Source organism: Antechinus flavipes, chromosome 1, assembly GCF_016432865.1.
Source record: "Antechinus flavipes isolate AdamAnt ecotype Samford, QLD, Australia chromosome 1, AdamAnt_v2, whole genome shotgun sequence".
Classification (NCBI taxonomy): Eukaryota; Metazoa; Chordata; class Mammalia; order Dasyuromorphia; family Dasyuridae; genus Antechinus; species Antechinus flavipes.
In genome coordinates, this window is record NC_067398.1 from 627,415,600 (window position 1) to 627,439,418 (window position 23,819).

At 32.5% G+C, this 23,819-nt stretch overlaps 1 protein-coding gene across 3 annotated transcripts in view; it reads left to right on the plus strand.

The window, feature by feature from the left end:
• The window catches only part of EFR3A (EFR3 homolog A), a 150,162-nt gene that overhangs the window by 107,866 nt on the left and 18,477 nt on the right, over positions 1-23,819 (plus strand). For all 3 annotated transcript variants that reach the window (XM_051971101.1, XM_051971102.1, XM_051971103.1), the window contains 5 exons: positions 6,933-7,094; positions 7,388-7,519; positions 8,077-8,144; positions 10,036-10,163; positions 23,520-23,611. In XM_051971101.1, the coding sequence (XP_051827061.1) occupies positions 6,933-7,094; positions 7,388-7,519; positions 8,077-8,144; positions 10,036-10,163; positions 23,520-23,611 (582 nt within the window). The remainder of the gene's footprint in view (positions 1-6,932; positions 7,095-7,387; positions 7,520-8,076; positions 8,145-10,035; positions 10,164-23,519; positions 23,612-23,819) is intronic.

A 23,819-nucleotide genomic window follows, 5' to 3' on the forward strand; every position in this document is an offset into this window, starting at 1 on the left:
TATCACAATCACATACCACAATTTGTTCAGTCATTCCTAGTTCATGGACATTTCTTTAATTCTAATTTTTGCCATCACAAAAAAAGCTACTATAAATATTTTTGTACAAATAGGTCCTCTTTTTATTTGATCTCTTTGGGATACCAACTTAGTAGAGGTACTATAGATTCAAAAGTATGCACAGTTTTATAACCTTTTGGACATAGTTCCAAATTAGATCACCTCAGAACTCTACTAAACAGGCACCTATTTTTCCAAATCTCCTTGAGCATTTCACATCTTCCCATTCTTATCATGGTAGCCTATCTGAAAATGCATGAGGTTGCATAAAACAACTCTAGTTGTTTTAATTTGCATTCTCTAATTATAGTGATTTAGAACATTTTTTTCTTATAACTTGATACCTTTGATTTCTTCTAAAAACTGTGTGCTTTTGACCATCTATCACTTGGGGAATGACTTATTTTTCTAAATTTGGTTTCCCATATTTTTGATAAATGAGACCTTTGCTTCAAATATTTTCCTGTTTTCTGCTTTCCTTTTAATTTTGGATGCATTGGTTTTGTTTGTGCAAAATCTTTTTAATTACATGTAATCAAAATTACCTATGTATTTCCTGTGATCCTCTGTATTTCTTGAATTCTCCAATTGACTATAGTAATCTAAGAAGATTAAGTTTATAGAGATAAATGTAAAGTCTTACAGTTTATTAAAATTTAATTTCACATTAAATTGGGATAGATGGATTGTAGTCAGTCCATAAACTGTCCATAACATAACATAACATAAACATAAGCCCATATATATATATAAAATCTTTCTTATACTAGAGGAAAATAAATAGGGACAAGGAGGAGGGGGAGGGAGAAAACTAATTGAAGTTAGGACAGATTGGGAGAGGTGGTAATCAGAAATAAAATATTTGTGAAGAAGGGCCAGGTGAAAGATAAAAGAGAGAGAAGGATAAACAAAGAAAAATAGGATGGAGAGAAATAAATAATTAATCATAACTGTAAATGTGAAAGGGCTGAACCCACTCATAAAATACAAGAAGATAGTAGAATGGATTAAAAAACAGAATCCTACAATATGCTGTTTACAAGAAACAGATCTGAAGCAGTCACAAAAAAAGGTAACTTTACTGAAGCAGAATCTCACTTACGCAATAAGTAAAGACTTAAAACAGTTATTAAGAGCTGTTTTGCCCAAATACATTCCAGATAAATCTGACAATCTAAATGAAATGGATTACAAAAATATTAATTTCCCAGATTGAGAGAGCAAATAGAATACTGAAATAATGCATAGACAAAGAAATAGGGGGAGGGGGAACCCAATGAATTCCCTAAGAAAAAGTTCCCAGAGTCAGATGGATTCCCAAGCAAATTCTACCAAATGCTTAAAGAATAATTAATTCTTTAAAATAATTGGGGAAATAAGTGAACAAAGAGGCCTACCAAATATCTTTTATGATACAAATATGATATTGATATTTAAACTAGCCATTCCCAAAACAGAGAAAGAAAACTATGGACAGAATTCAGAGTTTCCCTAATGAATATTGAAGCAAAAATGTTAAATGCAATACTATTAAGGAGATTACAATAGTATATATCACAAAAATCATACACAATGACCATGTGTGACATTTTATAAAAAGTTCAGTACATGTGGTTTCTGAGTAATTAATCATTTTTTAAATAATCGTAACATTATTAATAAAAGGTATGGTCATTTCACCATTTCTCAGATCAAAGATGACTCATGATTGTGAAATGTGCAAAGTTGCAGGATACTTTTTACTATATACACACACACATTTATATACACATACATAGTCATGCATCTAAAATATGAATATGGCTGAGATATAATATCATTTCTCTTCACTGAATCTTGACTTTGAAATCAGTGGTAACACATTGTGTTTCTGTTTTCCAAGAATCTGCTTGTCTGAGAAAGGCTAGCTTCCTTGGCTGATTTCTTTGAGGGATATGAATCAGTGTTATCAATAAGCACTTATTAAACACCTGTTGTGTGCCTAATACTGTACTGCACTTTGAGAAGCCCAAGACAGATGTGAAACAATTCCTGTCCTCAAAGAGCTTATAATTTATTTGTGTAATCAATATATGCATATACTTAGGTATATACAAAACAAGTAAGTTAATTTAATAAATACATAAATTAAAATTGATTTAATTAAAACACTAGCAACTGGGGGGATAGAGCAATAATATATTGGTAACAATATAGATTGTGACACTTGAGGTTAGCTTTGTTGAACAAAGACTACTTGAGGAATTACTATTTGTATCAGTAGAATCACAGTTCCTAGAAATGTTGAAGTGCTGTGTACTGTTCATAGGGCCAAAATTTTTTTTTTTAATTGGAAAAGAATTAAATGCCCTTAAAACTGAATTTAGCCTGCCTTTGATGATAACATTAGCTTATGCTTGTCTGTGGCTTTCAGATTTACAGTGTTCCTTGCACTCCTTATCTTATGAGCCCAAAATAAATGTTTTTGGTAAGGACTACAGTTATTATTCTTCCCATTTTACAATTGAGAAGAAAACTGAGAGAAGTTAAGGATTTTGTCTATGGTCATTCAGCAAATGTTGGAGTCAACATTTGAAGCCAGGTTTTGCTTGATCCCCAGTTTAGCACTTTTTTCACTCTTTAGAAGTTCAATGCATGATAATTCAGGGCCTTAATATTGATGTTTCTAAAGATGACTATTAATATATAAGATCTTTAAAGGCTGAGACTGTTTCATTTTTTTTGTGTCCCCAGTTCTTGGTATGGAATAGGTGCTTAGAAAATACTTATTGATTGTTGACTAGCAGTATTTTGCTAATCCAATGTTGCTAATCCAACATTGTAAAAATCATGTGGTGTATTTGGCTTTTTTTTTTTTTTTTTTTTTTTTTGGACTGAGGCAGTTAGGGCTTAAGTGACTTGTCCAGAGTCACACAGCTAGGAAGTATTAAATGTCTGAGACCAGATTTGAACTCAGGGCTCGTGCTCTGTCCACTGCACCACCTAGCTGCCCCTATATTTGACTTTTTAAACAACAAAGAAAACTAGAGTTGATATATTCTTCCTTGTATCCCTTAACATCACAATTAATTTGTGCAAGAAAATAAAAAAAGAAATAATAAATCCAGTAGACTGCATCTTGACAGATTTGATAAACTACTGCACTAGTCTGTTTATGTCTTGAGGTTTTGTTGTTATTCAGTGGTTTCAATTGTGACTCTTTATGACCTCATTTGAGTTTTTTTTTTGGCAGAGATACTTGAGTGGTTCAACATATTCCTTCTGTGAAATGTTAATTCAGTCAGATGGTGAAAGAAAAAAAGTCCATGTTAAAAATACTGATTATTGGGATTCTAGAAAAGTAACTTGTTATTTTTCAGATTTTTTTTTGCTTGTTAATTCCATTTCAAAGATAAAGATATCCTTGATTGAAAGATTGCATGAGGAATGTAAGTTTCTGTTACATCTACAACTTCTCCCCTTGAAGAATTATATCCCTTAAAGATGATCTGAAGTTGGGTGAACATGACTGCTTGGAATTCACCAATATTTAGGGGTATCCCTTTTCCAAATTTAGAGGTCAGAGGATCTGAAAGATTTAGTTGAAAGAACTACATTGTCTCTGGGAGAATGACTTTCTGTTTTTTGAAGCAGAAAGATGCCTGCAGGCTTTCCTCCTTTGGGAGAACCCAAACTCTCTGGAGAGAAAGGTCAAGTAAGAGGGAAATACAGAGAAGAGAGAAGATATAAAAAAGTAGCATCAGCTTGTAGAGAAATCTTGGAAACAAAAGGAGAAGTAGCTGAAAGAAGTTGCATTGTATCAAAGGAGGATATAAAAATGGAAAGAAACCAGCAAGACAAGGTAGTAAGAAAGGTGACAGAAAGGGGACAAGGGAGCTGGAGAGGAAGGGGTTAAGTCTTGGTGGAAAGTCTCCAAAGAAATAGGAAGGGACAAAAAATTGGGAAAGAAGAACACGGTAGGTAAGATAATGAGTACTCCAAATTTAGTTAGAGGATCAGTTTGCCTCACAGATATCAATACTATAGTTGTTTCAGACTTTTTATCTGCTATGATTAAATTTTTCAGTTAATTTACCAGTTAAATTTTTTCCTATTTTAAACAGAAATGCTTCTTGTTTTTTTTGTCATACTCTTCAAGATAATAAATAAATGGAGATCAGTTTTCTTTTTTTTCTTTTCTTTTTTTTTTTTGGTGTGTGCTTTATTATTTTTACTTCCCATTTACATGTAAAACAATTTTTTTTACATTTGTTTTTAAAACTTTGGGTTTTAGATTCTTTCCCTTTCCCTCCTCTCTTCAGGCCATTAAATTTATGAAAAACATTACTACAAAAGTCATGTTGTGAAAGAAAGCATACAACAAACCCTCTAGAAAAATAAAGTTAAAAAAAAAAAGACAATGCTTCAATCTGTATTCAGACACAATCAATTCATTCTCTGGGTATGGATAGTATTTTTCATCATAAATATTTCACAGTATTTTTGGATCATTTGTATTGCTGAAAGTAGTGAAGTCATTCACAGCTTATCATCCCACAACTATTGCTACTACTGGAAGTCATTTTTTAGCACCAGATCTGGTAGTCAGTTAATGGCAAAGGAAAAACCCATGAGTTATTCAGAAATTTCAGTGCCTTTGGTTCAAGTGAAACCTTCTGGGAAAATGGTCAATATTTTGTTTGCTGACCAATAGATCCAGGAGAAATGCTGGGAGCAGAACAGAGGTCTGTATGTCATGTTTGTCAATCTGACTAAGGGTTTTAATACTGTCAATCACAAGGGCTAGTGAATGATCATGCAAAATCATGCCTAGAGAAGTTCATAACTCTAATACACCAGTTTTTTGATGGCATGCTCACATGGGTTGTGAATAATGGACAATGTTCTCTCATTTTTCCTATCCCATTGGAATGAAGCAGGGCTTTGTGTTTGCTTTCATGCTTTTTAGCATGGATGTATTAAACAGTGTTGTCAGACACCTTCAATGAGGATGAAAGTTAAAGCCATAAATGAGTTAGTTATTTATCAGTGTTCTAAATAGTAGTTTTATGACCAAAAGGGTTAATGTCCTTTTTAAAAGAAAACATCCATTTAATTCATATTTACCAGGTAACAGCAACATTCGTGTTCTCTCTCTCTCTCTCTCTCTCTCTCTCTCTCTCTCTCTCTCTCTCTCTCTTTTCTTTTTTTGGCTGAGCAATTGGGGTTGATTGACTTGTCCAGGGTCACACAGCTAGGAAGTGTTAAGTATCTGAGGTCAAATTTGAACTCAGGTCCTTCTGACTTAGGGGCTGGTACTCTATCCACTGCCCCAGCAACTTTCCTTTTTATTCATAATTTCTTTTCACATATTCTTAGACATTAAGAGGAGTTGTGTAGTAGTGTTTTGATTAGTTTTAAAATATAAAATAGGTTGTTATCATCAGATTATCTTTCTTTTCTCAGAACTAAAACTGTTAATAACAGCTAGCATTTATATATCACTTAGTATGTGCCAGTCACTGTGTTTAGCAGTTTGCAGTTACTATTTCATTTGATTCTCATAACAACTATGTAAGGATATTATTATTATCCCAATTTTATAGATGAAAAAAACTGAATTCAACAAAGATTAAGTGACAGGATCATTCAAACAATGAGTGTCTGAGGCCACATTTGAACACATTTTCTTCCGGATTACAGGCTTGGTTCTCTAATCTACTTTGCCTCTTCCTTATATCTAAAACAGTTTCTTTGATATCCTTAGTTTGCATCATGATCTTTTAGGTGTATATTTTAACTTCCCTGTTAGATTATAAGTTCTCTTTAGGCATGGTTGTATTTCCCTAAGCCTTCTATATTAAATTACAAAAGACAGCTTCCACAAATTTTTTCTTTTTGTTGTTGTTGCTTCATTTTCTTTTTTATGAACAGGATTTATAGCTGGAAGGGCTCAGTGGTTCTTCTCTTCAAACGCATTAACTTTTTTTTTCTTTTATTAAAGCTTTTTATTTTTCAAAACATATATTTGGATAATTCTTTGACATTAACCCTTGAAAACCTTGTGTTGCAATTTTTCCCCCATTCCCCCACCCCTTCCTCTAGATGGCAAGTAATCCAATATATGTTAAATCCAATATACGCATACATATTTATACAACTGTCTTGCTACACAAGAAAAATCAAATCAAACCAGAAAAAAAAAATGAGAAAGGAAATAAGAGGCAAGCAAACAATAACTAAAAGAGTGAAAATGCTATGTTGTGAACCACCCTTAGTTCCCAACTCTCTCTGGGTGTAGAAGGCTCTCTTCATTACAAGATCATTCGAACTAGTCCGAATCATCTCATTGTTGAAGAGAGTCATGTCCATCAGAATTGATCATCATATAATCTTGTTTTTAAGTGCATTAACTTTTTAAAAAAAATTATCTTGATATTTTTCTATATAATTTGATTTTTTTTTTTTTTTTGTATTTTATATTAGGCCTTTAAACCTTTGTCCTGAGAAATGGTCCCTCAGACTTTTTAACAGATTTCCTTCAAGAAATAGAGTATATGACATAAAAAGGTTTGGAATCCCTGCTCTAGTCTAAACTGTTTTCATTTTTATAAGTCAGGAAACTGAAATCTAGAAAGATTAAATAATTTAGTTAATAAACACAGGTAGCAGTTAGCAATTTGGAATTTGAACTCAGATACTTCAACTCCAGATTTTTGTTAGGAGATATTGAACTGAATCAACCTGTTTCTTCACTCCTACTCTCTCTATCATTGTGTCAGCATTTTTATTTAAGTTTCTCCTTATTGGATGGTCATGTACCTATTAATAACCTATTTTTTTAATGAATTGGTTTAAAGTAAAGAATATTTTTATTTCTGATGTCTTTTCAGAATGGTCAGCTGTTATACCGCCATATTTATTTGGGCTGTAAGGAAGAAGACAATGTTCAGAAAAATTTTGAATTACTCTATACATCTCTTGCTCTTATTACTATTGAACTGGCCAATGAAGAAGTGGTTATTGATCTTATACGAGTAGCTATTGCTTTACAGGTAATTTATCTCAGTGAAATTTTTCAAAGAAAACATAGTCTTTCCTTAAATATATATTGTTAATGATGCTGATTGTGGTTTATTAGAACAAATAGGTAAGCATTTTAATTATAACAAGACTTAGAAATACTGTTAATCATTAATTTATTCTTTAGATTTTTCATTTTATTATCTCTTTGTAAACAGACATTATCCTGCTAGTATTTGTTGCTGTATTTTACTGATTATTTTTTCAGAAAAATTCTAAAACAACATTATTGTTTGGACTATTTCATTTTTTTTTCTTATTAAAGGATAATGCCATCCTTAATGAAGATAATTTACCCATGTTCCATCGCTGTGCTGTCATGGCATTAGTTGGAGCGTACCTCAACTTTTTAAGTCAGATGATAGCAGTTCCTGCTTTTTACCAACATGTGAGCAAGGTAATGTGGTCAAAAAAATTCATATTACCTTTTTTCAATATGTTGTCTTTTAGTTTTATGAAATGTCATTATTTGTAATAATTCTATATAACGGGTAATGTAATCATCAATGTTGTACATTGTCAGCATTTTCTAGTAATTGCTTATTCTTCAACATATATTCCTTTAACCTATGATTTTTAATGCCAATACTTATAATTTTCATTTAATTTTATGCATAATGTGTTTCAATTCAAGCCTATATAGGTTGTTGGCAAAGTATAACAAATCAGTAATGTCTGGGAGAATAAATACTCTATTTTTACTGGCTGCTACTGTATTTTAATGTACCATAAAGGTTTAAACCATGCTTTTGAAATTAAAATTGTTTTTCATGAATATCTTGATTTAACTATAACTATAATAAATAGAATTGTGAGTTTAAAATAAAGTTGATAGAAGTGGACAGAATTTTGTACATAAGATATAACATGTTGATTTCTAAAGTAAATTATTTACTTAATACATTTTTAATAATTGTTACATCCTAAGTGTTACTTTTCAAAAATATTTTTCAGGTTATTGAAACAAGAACAATGGAAGCACCCTATTTTCTTCCAGAACATATTTTCAGAGACAAGTGCATGTATGTTAAACATTGTTTTGATAGTATAAGAAGTACCAGATTTTTAAGGAATTCTTAGTCCCTATAGGGTTTCCATACTAAATATTTATCATTTTCTTTGTCTTCATATAATTCCTATAACTCATTTCTTCCACTAAGCTGAGGGTTATTTTCAGTCTTGAATTTGCAAATGTAAATGGGTCCACATTTAACTGCAGGCAATTTTAAAGGCAAAGAAATATCTGTTTTGTGGAAAATTATTTTGTAAATTTGCAAGGAGGGATTTTTTTCCACTCTTTGTTTTTATTTTCCCATTGTCTTGTTCAATGCCTAGTCTCTCATTGGAGCTAACATTTGTTTTTTTTTGTTTGTTTTTTGTTTTATATTTTATTTTATTTTATAATAACTTTATATTGACAGAATCCATGCCAGGGCAATTTTTTACATTATCTCTTGCACTCACTTCTGTTCCGATTTTTCCCCTCCCTCCCTCCACCCCTTCCCTAGATGGCAAGCAGTCCTATATATGTTAGATATGTTGCAGTATATCCTAGATGCAATATATGTTTGCAGAACCGAACAGTTCTCCTGTTGCACAGGGAGAATTGGATTCAGAAGGTAAAAATAACCCGGGAAGAAAAACAAAAATGCAAATAGTTCACATTCGTTTCCCAGTGTTCTTTCTTTGGGTGTAGCTGCTTCTGTCCATCATTTATCAACTGAAACTGAGTTAGATCTTCTCTTTGTGGAAGAAATCCACTTCCATCAGAATACATCCTCATACATTATCCTTGTCGAAGTGTATAATGATCTCCTGGTTCTGCTCATTTCACTTAGCATCAGTTCATGTAAGTCTCTTCAAGCCTCTCTGTATTCATCCTGCTGGTCATTTCTTACAGAACAATAATATTCCATAACATTCATATACCACAATTTACCCAGCCATTCTCCAATTGATAGGCATCCATTCAATTTCCATTTTCTAGCCACTACAAACAGGGCTGCCACAAACATTTTGGCATATACAGGTCCCTTTCCCTTCTTTAGTATCTCTCTGGGGTATAAGCCCAGTAATAGCACTGCTGGATCAAAGGGTATGCACAGTTTGATAACTTTTTGGGCATAATTCCAGATTGGAGCTAACATTTGTTGATTAATTGATTTTTAACTTGTGTTTAAAAACTTGCAATTAACTTGCATGTCTTATAGAAATAATATCTTACAATTGAGAACATTTGAACTATTTTTATTTTAGAAAGATTTGGCCAGATCCAAACTGCATTCCATTAGTAACCAAAGCCATTCTCTGTTGTCAAATTTCATGAAACAGTGAACCTGGCTTTGAATCCTGATTCTGCTACTTAAAACTTTGTGACCTTGAGGAGTCACTTCTTCCCTGTGGAATTCAGTTACTCTTGTAAAATGGGGCAGTTGAACTAGAAGAAATCTAAGTTGCTTTAAGTAATTCTAATTTTAAGCAATTAACCTATGAATTTATATGACTATTTCTGTCTTAGATGCTCAAAAAGTTAAAATGAAATCCATTGATCACTGTCAACTTAAAGTGTTGATAGAATGGACTCAAAGAGTAAAAACTCCAATATTTGTAAGGTCAGTTCTTTTCATAATAGTAGTCAGTACAACAAAATCAATTAGTATGTTTTTGATGACTGCTTTGAATAATTTTTTGAAATGCTGCAAGTTTTTTTTTTACATAAGCTCCATTATTGTCTGTACTATCTCAGCTTTTTTTTACTCTGAGTGTGGAAAACATACCCACCCACACACACTCCATACCATACATCTATCAGACTTAATCCTGAAAGTACTAGTTTCTTGGCTTCTGTATTTTTGTCTAGCTGTATTTAAATGTAAAATACAACAAGTAAGAATAAACTGTTTACTTTCACAGGCTTCCAAAATCTCTAGAGAAACATGAAAAAAATTTGTATTTCTTAACTAACAAGATTGCAGAATCATTAGGGGGCAGTGGATATAGTGTGGAAAGATTAACAGTGCCATATGTGCCACAAGTAACAGGTAAGAAAAGCATAATTAGATGTTATTTTATGGTAGTGTTTGAATTCATCTTGTTCTTTTATGTTGGTGTTCAAATATTCAATATTAAAATTTATTATGTAGGTGTGTGTATTTATTGTATTAGCTGTCTTCAGAAGATTATTGGGGTAGCTTTTAGAGTTTACTTTTAAAGTAATCTAAGGTAATAATGTTATGATATCTTACCTGTAGTATATTTTACTGTAGCATCTCTTGCTGGAAAGTTCTGTGAAATTTAGTCTGCCCTGTCACCATAGTAGCTTTCTATGGTCAAGGTTCTTTTTCTGTTTCTTGCTCATTTTCTTTCCTTTTCTTTTGATAGTTTCTCTTTTTTTTTTTTTTTTTAAACTTTTATGGTTGATTTCTTGGGGTAAAACGGGCTCTGTCCAAAGCTTCCTGTGCAGCTCTGAGCCCTTGTGTTTGCAGCGGTAGCTTTGCCTGCTCTGTTCAAGAAACAGCCTGGTTTCCCAGTTTGCTTTCTGAGCTGGGACTGGAAGTTGCCTCCCCTGATTTGCTCCTCTACTGAGCTAGAACTGAGAGTCTTAGTTCTGATTTGCTGTGACTAAGACCTTTTCACCAGCTTTCCCAGAATCTGTTTTGAGTTGCCTGAACACCCTTTTCACCCCAGTGAGAGTAGTCTTTCTTGAAGTTTTTCCAGTCCATTTTGAGCTGAAGAGAGGTTTCATTCTCTCAGACTCTGTTCAGAGATTTGGTTTCATGTGGTTTTTGAGGTTAACTAGGAAAGCTCAAATAGTTTCATGGCTTTACTCTGCCATTTTGGCTCCATCCCCTGGCCCTTCAGTTTTGTGAGATTTAAATACTTTCTTCTCTTGGATACTTATTTTTTAATTCATTAGGGAAAGTTGGACAAAATTGTTAAGTGAAAATATATCAGTGTTTCTTTAGCTAAACTTAATGACAGAAAATATGTTTTGGACAGGAATTTTTTAGAGGGGGACTCTCAAAAGTTACTTTAATGTCTCATAATAGTTTGGAGGTGATCCTGATTTGCAAAAAGACTTTTCTAGCAGAGGATAATATTTTGTCAAGCTACAAGGACTAAAACCCTTACAGCAGACTATATATCTGCTGTCTTAGCTCTAGCTTAGCTAAAATCAAAGAGGCTTATCACCAGGAAGCTGGTCAATGGGAAGATGAATTGATTCATTCCTAGTAATTTCCAAAGGCCCCACTGACTAAATCCCAAGTTCTTAACACAGGTAACTGACAGAAGCAGGTATTATGTTCTCTTTACCAGCATAGTAATGTTTCCTCCTATAAAGAATGGGAAGGTATACTTAAATCAATCTTGTTTGCACATTTTCTAAACAGAGATATACTATAGATTAAAATAAGGTAGTATTGTCCTGCTTTCAGAAGTTGTACATCCCTATTGAAGTAACAGAAAGTGAAACTTATGCAAACTCAGAGAATATTCAGTTTGTTTTGTTCCTGATAGAAAGGAGTTAGTAATTTTTCTTTATAGTTTCCTTAAACTTGATGTATATATAGTAAATGTCATTTTCTTAAATCATAATAAGATGTTCTTACATTTATAGATTACCCAGTTTTCTCTTTGCTTTTATTTATATATTTATCATGTCTTAGCCTTGTTTTTTTTTTTATTTCTTAGTTTGATTTTGAATTTTCAGATATAATAGTTAAGTGAAATTTTATATATTGTAAATGATGCATAGATGTATTCCATAAGAGATGCTATTTTCATTATAACTAGTGATTTAATAAGACTATTATTCAAATAGTAATTTTTCTCAATATCACTATTGCTTATTTACATAAAATGTATATTATTGTTGTATAGTTATGCTAAGTAATATTTCGTGGTGTTATTTCTACGACTGTAAATTTTTAATATTTTAGATTCCTAGTTTCTATTCCTCAGGAATTTCTGGGGAAATGAATATGTTTAGAATCAAACACAGTAGTAGAACTTTTATAAGGATAAGACTTAATTTTTTTACATTCTTATAAAATTTTTGGATTTAGCTTTGTTTCCTTCAGGCAAAAAACCTCACAAACACAGACATAAGCACAAAGGTAAATCCCAGTGTCAGTTTTGCTTCTCCTTTCCCTTGCTGTCCTGTAGGAAAGCGCATATTTAGCTTAAAATAAGAATGCTTTTAGAAGACTTTTAGAACTGAACCAGAAGACTGTTCTATGTAGTTGTGATCTTAGTGTTATTCTTAACCTTTCCTGTAGCCATAGTTTATTTATCCTTCATTTCTCCCTGTTTCTTTTGTAAAATCTTAGATACGTTTAATTTCAATTTAGCATTTCTCTTTTTAAAAAATGATTAGTGTTTTCTTTAATAGCTTGTCAAATAGCTTCTGATAATCTTAGATATGAATATGTAGACATTTTTCTGTTTTCTTAGGCTTTGCTGTTATCAAAGTGTGTGTGTGTGTGTGTGTGTGTGTGTGTGTGTGTGTGTTACATACACAAATACTTTTTTTCACAGTAGTATTTATTTTTCCAAACACATGTAAAGATAGTTTTCAACATCCATTCCTGTAAGACTTTGTGTTCCACATTTTTCTCCCTCCCCCAACAAGCAATCTGATATAGATTAAATATGTGTAATTCTTTTAAAAATATTTCCATATTTGTCATGTTGTGCAAAAAAAAAAAAAAAATAGACCAAAAGGGGAAAAAAATGTTAAAGGAAAAAAAAAAGCAAACAATGACAAAAAGAGATGAAAATACTCTGTTTTGATCCATTTTCAGTCTCCATAGTTCTCACATAATCTTGCTGTTACTGTACACACAAGTATTTAACAGTAAATTAAAGAGAAGATATAGTGATCCCCTTCAAGGCAATTAGATATCTATCTAGTCCTTTCTCTTAATGGCTTTTGTATCACTTTGAATATGATTTTTATATTTTACGGGTGCTAAAAAGCCAATATGTTGCCAAATATATTCAGAAAAAAACCTGTTGAATTGTTGTTTTTGAGAAGAGAAAATAAAATATATTGGTGGCTTTTGTAGTGAACTGTCGTTTGTCTCAAGATTTAAACAATTGGATAAAAATCACTAGCCTTACCAAATTCTGGACACCAATAATTGATTTTCTTAATGATTAATTATTAAAGATTACAAAATCTTTACTTTTAAATAAATAATAAATAATCATAGAATTTCAGAGCTACAGGGGGTCTAATATATAAATCATTCAGGCCAAAATACTTATTTTCTAGTTGATGAAACTGAGGTCTATTGAAGTGAAATTACTTGTTCAAGGTCATATGAGTAGTAAGTAACAAAGTAGGAGATAAGAATGCATTTTCCCTGATGGCTACTATATTACTCCTTTTAATATAAAACATTGTTCTTCATTATCTTCAGTAAAATTTTCATGTATCTTTTTATAGTTTTCTAACTATTTGAACTTTGTTAAATCAGCGGAAACTACTGTAAAAAAATCTGAAATAGTTGGAAGGAATCTTAGAGACAACCTAGTACAATTCAAATCTGAATGAAAATCCCTTGTAGAATGTACCATGATTATTTATTGGAAACCTCTAATCAGGATGCCAATTTACACATTTTCTCTCTTTCAGGTGAAATCTGACCATTTCCAAAATTTGCTTAAACTATCTTGAAATGGCATAATATTGAGACATTTTACCATATGGTCATCTCTGAAAATTTGCCTTCTAAAGTGTCCAATTAAGTGACCAGTACTTCTAGGTGTGATCCAAAAAAGATAGAAAGCAATGAAAATAGTATTTCCTTAGTCTTGGACTCTTTGAACTTAAGATTGCTGTAGTTTTTTTCATGATTGCTTTGAAATTGTTAACTCATATTGATCTTTTAGTCTTTTAAAACCCCATCTTTGTTACATGAATCAATTTCTATGCATCCCCATTGTTGCATTTATAACATTGCTTATTCCTATTAATTTTCTTAAAATATTTGGCTCAGTAGTCTTGCCTGATATATCTTCTTAAATATTATTTTTGCCTTTTAGTGTGATGACTTTTAGAGACATCAGAAGCAGCTGATGTTTCTGTAGATAAAACATTGGGCTTAAAGTAAGGAAAATTTGAGTTTAAATACAGCATCAGACAGACATTTTCTAGCTGTCTGAGTAAGTCCCTTCACCTCTGATTTGTCTGACAAAGTGGATCAACTGGAGAAGGAAATGGCAAACCATTCCAAGTATCTTTCCTAAGAAAACCCCACAAGGGGTCATGAAAGGTTAAACACAACTGAAACAATTGAACAAATGACCATTGTCCTCCATAGCTTTGTGTCCCTCGAAATTTTAACATATATCTATGACTTCATCCAGGTTATTAATAGTTAAATATTTCAAGCCAAGCATAAATCCCTGGGCCACTAACATGGAGACCTTTCAAGGGTTGGCTGGCTCTTCAAAAGATTCCAAAATCATTACTTAACTCCTTTTCTTTGCTAAATTTTAGGATGTGTTCATGAATATTTATTTTCATAATTTTTCAGGATGTTTATCATAGCATATATTTAATGTTATGTCCTAGAATTTTGTCATAAAATATGTTCAAAAATGCCTTTATTAAGTTCCGACTTGGTGCAAGAAATTGCACTTTTATTTTCCTTTGTGGACTATTACTCATACAAGGAAATATACTTGATGAAGGTGAGCAAAAGCAACTGAAGCATTAGCAAAGGTTTTGTGTGGGAAATGGCATCTGTGTTAATCTTTAAGGAAGTCAAGAATTCTTGGTGTTAGCTGAGAAGAGAGTGCATTTTAGTCATAGAAGACAACCTGTGCAAAGACTGAAAGATGAAAGAAGGGATTAAGTTTGAAGAATTGCTAAATGTAGGCCAGATTCACTGAAAGATAAAGGATATAAAGGTGGTCATTTTGTAATAGGATGAAGAGTAAATGGGAGCCAAATTATAGAAGTCTTAAATACGAGAAAAAAGGCCACGACCTAGGCAATGGCAAACCAGTGAAGATTTTGAGCACAGGAGTGATGTGGTCATATATGTGCTTAAGGAATATTAATTTCTTAACTGTATAAAAGTTGGAGTAAAGAAAGGAAAATTTGGAAAAAGAAGGATAATCTGGAAGCTATTGTAGTACTCTGGTCCAGAAATGATAAAAACTTAAATTAGGGTAGTAGCTTGGCAAGTGGAAATCAGGGGCTGGATGCCATAGATGTAAAGGAAGTAGAATTACCAAGGATTAGTAATTGGTTGGATATTACATGGATTAAGGAAAATGAATATCCGAAGTTGAAATTTTAGATAAGGAAAATGGCAGGTTGGAGAAGGAATATGATTGAAGAAAAATATGATGAGTTCCATTTTGGACATGTTAAATTTAAGATTCTGATAAAGGATAGCCACTTGATGGGACATATCCAGTTTGTAGTTTGCAGTATGAAAGTAAATGTCAAGAAAAAAGTTTTGGCTAAATAAATAGATTTGGAAGTTTTATCTTCGTAGAAATGATACGTGAACCTATGGGTTTATGAGACCACCCAAAGAAATTGTACAGAGAAAAGAAAATGGCCCAGGCTGGATGTTTGAGAACAGGATGATGATAGAGCAAAGAATATTGAGAAAGAGCATTTGAGCAAGCAGGACAATTGAGAAAGCAGTGTCACTGAAGCCAAAAGAAGAAACTATCTAATAACCAGAAGAAGATGTGATCAAAAGTGTTCAGTTTCAGGAAGATTAAATAGATTGAAGACTGAAAAAAAGGCTACTGCATCTAACAATTCAAAGACCATCGATAATCTTTAGGAGATTAATTTCAATTGAATTATGTGTGCTAGTGATTGAAAAATAGGAAAGAGTGAGGAAATGAAGAAAAAGATTGGCTCTTTCCCTGAATTTGACTATTAAAATATGTAGGGAACATGAAAAGTAAACTCCAGTACTGCAGAGTATGGTCAGTGATAAGACAAACCTTGGGGAAACCCAAGATCTATTTGCCAAGAAAATGGAAAGTGAAGTAGTTTCAGTATGAATCTGGAAGTTTTTCTAACAGTTCTTATGTGGACATCTGGGATGAAAGCATACAAAGCGGTAAGAAGGCAGAAAGAAGATATTGACTGTTGGTATAAAATTTAGGGATAAAGGTTAAAGAGAGAGATTTTCATCCAGCACATAATCAGCTTAGATATGGGGAGCAAGACTCAGTCAGATGGGTTACCCACTATATTATTAGTAGAACCAGATAATCATGTCCCTCCTCCCCCACCAAGCTCCTCTGATAACTCTATGGCAATGAAATCAGTTTCCATGAGACACTGAGGTCAATTAATTTGGAAAAACAGAGTTGGAGTGGAGGGAGTTCTGCTAGGCATTTTTATTAGTAAACCATTGATGATTTACTGCAGTAAAATTCTCTTGATGGTAGCTCTATAGCATTATCCTACTGTGGTGGCAAGTGTTTGTCATTTAAAGGAATACTTGACATGTGGAGTTCAGTTCCAAAGCTCTACACCCCTGGTAGCTTTGGCTCAGTAATACCTTTTTATTCTGTGGAGCCCAGAATTTGTGTTTAATTTGAATCTTTGTTGGAGTGCATCCTCTGCTGCCTCAAATGCCTTGAGGTCTAAGTCTGTTGCCTTTTTGAGGGGAAGAAATAGCTTAGAAATCAAGTTCATTTGAATAGAACAAAGGGATAAATTAAGGAACCTTTTCAATGTTTTGAGCTTTGAATCTGGAGCTCACACATAGCAATCAGAATAAATTGATTCCACTGAAATAAACAAGTAGTGGATAGGTACCAATATTAAGGTAAAGTTGTGGGAAATACATTCAGCTTCCCTGCAGTGAAATATGCAGAATTATTTTGGACTAGATAATTACCATGAAAAAGGTAAATCACTAATCTTAAATGCCATGAGTTCAAGGAGGATGAGAACTATTAAACTTAAGAAGGACATTATAAATAAATTTCAAGGATGCAGCTTTGATAATGTATAGTTGAAGATATTGAAGGGTTAGTAATGATAAGGGTAAGGAAACTAGATATACCAAATTAAAAAAAAACAACAAAAAAACCTTGGCAGTGTAGGTAATTTAGATACAATTGCCTTTGGCAATAGTGCAAAAAAAGTCCCTGTGGCAATGGAAAAAAGGTGGCAGTACCCATTCATGTGTTTAATTGCCTTCATAAATGAAGGATGGTATACAGTAGTTTAAAATGCATATTGGAACATAAGGATTACTTTTTTAAGATCTTGGTTTATTTTTTAGATTTAATCATGTCAAGGAATGTTAAAGGCAGTTGAGTAGTGAATGGATAGAGCCCTGGGCCTGGAGTCAGAAAGACATCTTCCTAAGTTTACTGGCCTCAGATATTTATTAAGTATTCTTTTTGACTTCAGCTGGAGAAGGAAATGACAAACCACTCCAGTAATTCTGCCAAGTAAATCCCAAAATGGGGTCATGAAGAGTTGGACATCTAAAAATGACTAAACAGCCACAACATAGCACGGCACCCATTAATACTAATAGAACAGTTAAAACAGACAAATTAAACCATTTAGTGGCATATAAAGACTAGTTGTAGCATTAAACCATAAGTGAAAGTAATATAAATTTTTTCACTTCTCACCTGAGTGAAGAAAAATACAGAAGTAATTCTTGAATTCCTAATGTGTTCATTGCTTTATTTTTATGTCCTTAAATGCCTGTTTTAGAGACATGTCTGTAATATTTAAATGTTCTTTCATTAACATTTTTTGAGGCCTCACTCTTTAACAATAATAGCAGAATTAATTGCTAACTAATATCTATATAGTATCTACTATGTTCATACACAATCCTTAGTCAAAAAGAAGGTAACATATACATTTTAGGTATGCTTTATTTTCTTCTGTACAAGTAAAATCTAGTGTTTGAATCAGTAACCTTTGGACAAATTATAAATCTTGGGATTTTTGTGTGAATTAAATAATTATTTTATGAAATTGCACAGAAAGGATACTGTATATACATTATTTAATTTTTAAATTAGCTTGGCATTATACAGTACAAAAATTTTGTACAGTTTTATTCACTGTTAAGCTAATTTTCTTCATTGTTCATTTGTAGTTGTTAGCTAAAGTAACTTTTATAGTTACATATGTTGATCTATAGACTTTAAAATTAGGTATATGTATATGTGTAGCATAAATACGCATACATTTTGTAAGCCAACCTCTGTATAATACACAGGTACACAAGATGGCAGTAAAGAATTGTTTATAGCAGTTGGGTTCTGGGTCTCTTAAGTACCGTTTCTGAAAGTTAGGTCACAGTAATATATTTTAAAGAAGAAAAAGGTAAACATAAAGGAATACCTTTGTACTTAGTAAGTGTCTTAAAGACTACAGTGAGGAATGAAAAGATGAAAGGGCATTTATAGAATAGAAGATGGTCTTGTTGAACTTGGAAGTAGTGATGCAAAGGATCTTAAGGAAATATTTGGGTATGCTTTATTTTCTTCTAGGTGCCCAGGTGACTCTTGATTATTGACATCTGAATTCTTTTCAATTTAGCAAGAAATACTAGAGAATATATTAGACTATGGCTTTTTAATAGTCTTTGAAAAATAGGAGCACAATCAAGTTGTCTAAGGTGGGGAGTTTTTGTCTCTATTGGATACTATCATTGGGCATGTATGTACCTTGAGGAGCCTTTTTACTTTTATGGTAGTATTTGAATTGTGTTCTGCTTCTATTTATACTTGGACCTTTCTTAATTTTAAGTCCTGTCAATAAATAATTATATAATAGTTATTAGCCACAGTCATAAGAATAATTAGTCATAAAATGTATCTTTAAGACAGTTTTTTCTTTTCCAATATGAAAGGAATGAAGTTTTAAAAACAAAATAAGTTCTTGTTTAATTTATTTTATATATACACACACACACACATATATATGATATATGGTATAATATAATATAAAATTATATAGTATAATATCAAGTAATTTGTATTCTAAGGGGGGGAAACAGTATGTGCATATATAAGGAGCTTGCAATTTAGAAGAAAACATCAGGACATTGGTAGGGTGCCCCTCCAGAAAGTGGCATATAAATGAAAACAGTATGCTTTTAGAATTCTCAATGAATATATGTGTTTATATTTTATATGTGTGTATATTTGCCTCTTTTCTATCCTTTTCCTGAGTTTCTTAGGCTTTTTTTAATCTATTGCTACCTATATTGATGTTTGCTGAAAAAATTTTTTCACACAATTTTTTTTTCTGCTTTTCAAGTTTTCACTTTTGATCTAAAATTAGGGTTTTCATTAGTGTTATTTGTTTTTGATTTTTGATTGAGGGAGAAGTTGTGGGTGAGGTCCATCAATTTTTTTCCTAATTGATTTGGAAATCCCTTTTGGTAGGAGGTGTTGTGAATAATACTTCATTACTTACTGACAAGTCTTGAAATAGTTTCTGCCCTCAAGTAATTTATATTCTAAGGGGGGAAACAGTATGTGCATAAATAAGGAGCTTGCAATTTAGAAGAGAACATCAGGACATTGGTAGGGGGCCCCTCCAGAAAGTGGCATATAAATGAAAACAGTATGCTTTTAGAAATCTCAAGAAGAGAAGATAACTTTCCTCTGGGACAACCAATTAAGATTATAAAGAAGGTGATATTTGTGCTAGCCTTGAAAGGAAAAGGCCTTGAGGAATAGACAAGACACTAATTTGGGTGGGGAATATGGTTCACATGGAGTGTTAGGAGGTAAGGTTAGAAAGATAACTAAGACCAAGCTTTAGAAAATCTTAAGAGATTAGCCTTTATAAAATTACGGGAAAGTAGTAAAGGTTTTTGAGTAGGGAAGTTATGTGATCAAAGTAGTATTTTAGAAAGATTTATGTGATGAAAATGTACTTGACAGATTTGAGAAAAGAAGTTGAAAATGGAATGACTAGTTAAAATACTATTGAAATAGTTCTAGTATGAAATATTAAGAGTATGAATTAGAGTAATCACCATGGAACTGGAAAGGAAGAGAATCATACAAATCTGTAACCTTCTATCAGTTCCCACTGTTCCCATCCTAAAAAAGGCCTCCTCAGTTACTCTATCTGCTTGAACAGCACACTTACCTATACATTTTCCCACCTTTGATATCTTCATTTTCTAAAGTATCATTCCAAAGGCTAGTAGACTAGTCATGAATAATCTAGTCAGGTTACTTCCTCTCATTTGTTGAGTTCTGTTGATTCCTTTTGCCAGATATTCAAAGCCTATGGAATCTGGCACTTTCTGCTTTTCCAATCTTCTCTTTTCCCCTATTACATTTATTTTGTTCTAGTGAAATTAAGATTACTATATCTCTCAAATGAACCCTGCACTTAAATACTTGTCAGTCAGTTAGCCATTCCATGGACACAAATTTATTAAGTGCTTTCCATATGCTAGCTGCTTATTGTACCTTGTTCTCAGAGGACCAAAATGATATTAGAGTTGATTATGTGTCCATCTGTGGCTGCTCAGACCAATATGAGCTCAGAACTGTCACAAGTTGGATACAAATAGTCCCTATGAACATTTGGGATAGCTTCTCTAGCTCTGAGTATCTTGTGTTTTTTCTGAGCTAATTCAATTCTGTTTTGCTCAAAAAGCACAGCATCATCTTTGATGAGTACACTCCTTGCTGGGTAGTCCTATGCCAGTGTCTCCCATGTCATACAATCTATTCTAAAAGTTTTAAGAGAGGCCTTGAGACTGTACTTGTATCACTTTTTCTGACCACCATGTGAGTGCTTATCATGTGTGAGTTCTCCATAAAATAATCTTTTTGACAAGTGTACATTAGACATTCAAATTTTAGTCAGGCGAGAGGAGTTGTGCTCTCTGCATTAGAGTTGGAATACTTGGCAATTTAGTTCAAAAAAGGACTCAGTGTCTGTATCTTATCCTTCCAGGTGATCTTTAAAATCTTCCTGAAACAATGGAAGCAATTCAGTTTCCTGGCATGGCACCATTCCAGATTTCACAGGCACACAACAATGAGTTCAGCACAACAGCTCTGTAGACCTTCAATTTAGTAGTTAGTCTAATACCTCTCCTTTCCTACACTTTCCTTTGGAATACAGCTTAGTGGTAAAGTGTTTGACTACAGATTAAGAGGTCTCTGGTTAAAATCTGGGTGCCCGCTAGACAGTAGTACTAGTTAAAGTATCAAAGAAGGAAGGGAAGAAACTATGGTCCCCTGATTTCAAGGAGCTTAGATTATAAAATGAAACAGCTATGTGTGTTAATAGGACTCATAGATTAGATAGAATATGACCTTAAAAGGGAGGACTAAAGTATTCTATAAGGCTTTTTCATTTTTCTTTTTGTCTATAGTTATATCCTTTTCCTTCTTACCGATTTCAGTCAGTTAGTCAACATGTATTAATTAGCATAGGAGACATAGAAGTCTGTCCTGAAACTAAAAATCTTTACCAAAGCTGTTTGTTGAAAGAACAGTTTATCCTAGTGTGAGCTGGACCTTTGAAATCTCTTCCAACTCTGATTCTCTGAGGTATGAAGAAGCAGGATAATTCTTTGTCTGTTATTTAAACCAAAAAGAGAGAATGGTGGTCATAACTCTTCATGCTCCAATATGAAAAGGTTTATAGAATTTAGTAAGTATTAGGTCATTTAGGACTTTCAAAAAACATAAAACAGTGGTGGAAGTGAAAATCAACATGTAATTGGGAAAATTAAACATAGATAATAGCAAGATGTTGGGAAAATGATAGTAAGGAGGGAGATATAACTCAACATTATTAGATTATTCCTTCAAGAAGTTTGATGAAAAAAATAAGAAACTAGGATAGTAGATAGAGAGCAACATGAGAGCCAATGGAAGATTTATTTCAATATTACTCAATTGGTATTTGTTAAGCACTTAAAATGTTCTTTTCATTCACTTAACCATTGGAGGTACAAAGGAAAAATGAAGTAGTCTCTGACCTCAAGAGACTAATTGCATTAGAAAATAACCTTAGAGATATTGAATAATTGACTTTTTTCTTTCTTTGTGCCAGCTATACCAATGATTAAATTTCTCTGCAGTAACCAGAATAAAGGATTGGTGAAGACTACTCTTTGAAAAAGACTGATATACTTAGAAAAGTTAATTAAAACAATCAAAAATGAAAATGAGGCTTAAAATTTCCACTCAGTCCTGAGAAACTTAAATAACTCTTGATTTCATGCAAAAGAAAAAAAAAAAACAAATTTGCATTTAAATTTGAGTAATATTTAAAAATCTTAATGCAGTAATTCCCTTCTTTAATTAATTTCATATAATTAAGAAATGTGGAGATTTAACATTAAGAAAATAGTTAATGTTGATTACTGGCTAATGCTAATAAATGTCAAAGATATGATGATAGGAAAGAAGTAAAGGTAAGTTTTAAAAAACAGTGCCCCCTAGAAGGAAAGGTCCTAGTGATTGGGGAAAATAAGATACTTCAGGACTTCCTGAAGAAAAATTTTAAGCAGTGGAGAAAGTAAACAGGAAAAAAAGAAAGGAAAGAAAACATTCCAGGCATGAGGAAGAGCTGATACAAAGGCAGAGAGATGAGAGATGCAGTTCTGTGTATGAAGAATAACAAGTAGGCTTGCAAAACAAGATTAAAAGAAGACAATGCAGCAAGAGATTATGTTGTGAAGAATTTTATGTTCTATTTAGAGGAGTTTATTTTTGATCTTAGAGATAATAGGGAATTATTGGAGTTTGTTAAGAAGGAGCTTGATGTGGTCAAGCCTCTCCTATTTCTGAAAATCACTGTAAGGTTTGCATGGAGGACAGATTGGAATAGAGGGAAAGTTAAGGCAAAAAGAACAACTCATAGTCTTGTAATAGTGAAAGATAATTAGGAGCAAGGTTCTTGAAGTAAATAAGCTAAGAGTCATTGAAGCCCTGCTCTGCGTTGGTGGTTTTTTGAATAGACAAGGTTTTTAATATGATATCTGTTGTAGAAAAAGATATAACAGAGTGAGGAGTGATCACACTAAGAAACAGAACTGAATAACTGGAAGCATGGTGATGCCTCCAGTAGCATTAAGAAAATAAAGAAAAGTGATAGGATTAAGGGGGGGAAATAATTAAATCGGTTTTGGAGGTAGGTAAGATATTTATCTGTAAATAGGGTAATAAGCCAATGTGAAGGAAAAATATTAAAAACTAGAGAAGAGAGAATGATGGAAGACAAAGCTTGTAACTCACTGCCTTTAAATATTTTCTTGAACTACTTTTTTCATATTTTCTCTAGGTAGAGAATATTAGTACTTTTTGCATCAAAAATGATTAAAAATAAAATTTGAATTTTGTTTCTAATGGAAAGAAAAATCTACAATTTTTTTTTAATCTAGATGAAGATCGACTTTCCAGAAGGAAGAGTATTGTGGACACCGTATCCATCCAGGTGGATATTTTACCAGGCAGCAATCCTGTTGAAGATGTGGTAAGTTATTGAAAGTTAATCTGGGGACTTTGTTTTGAGGCTGTCATAATTTTTGTCAGTTTTTCTTCCCATGTATCTGATAGAAAATTACCAATGTCTTATTTTAAAATGAAATATATATAGTATGTCAACTCAGCTTACCCTTTAGATAGAAGCATTTTAAAAGTTCTAGTAGTCATTCATATTACTTAGGTTTTGAATCTTTTAA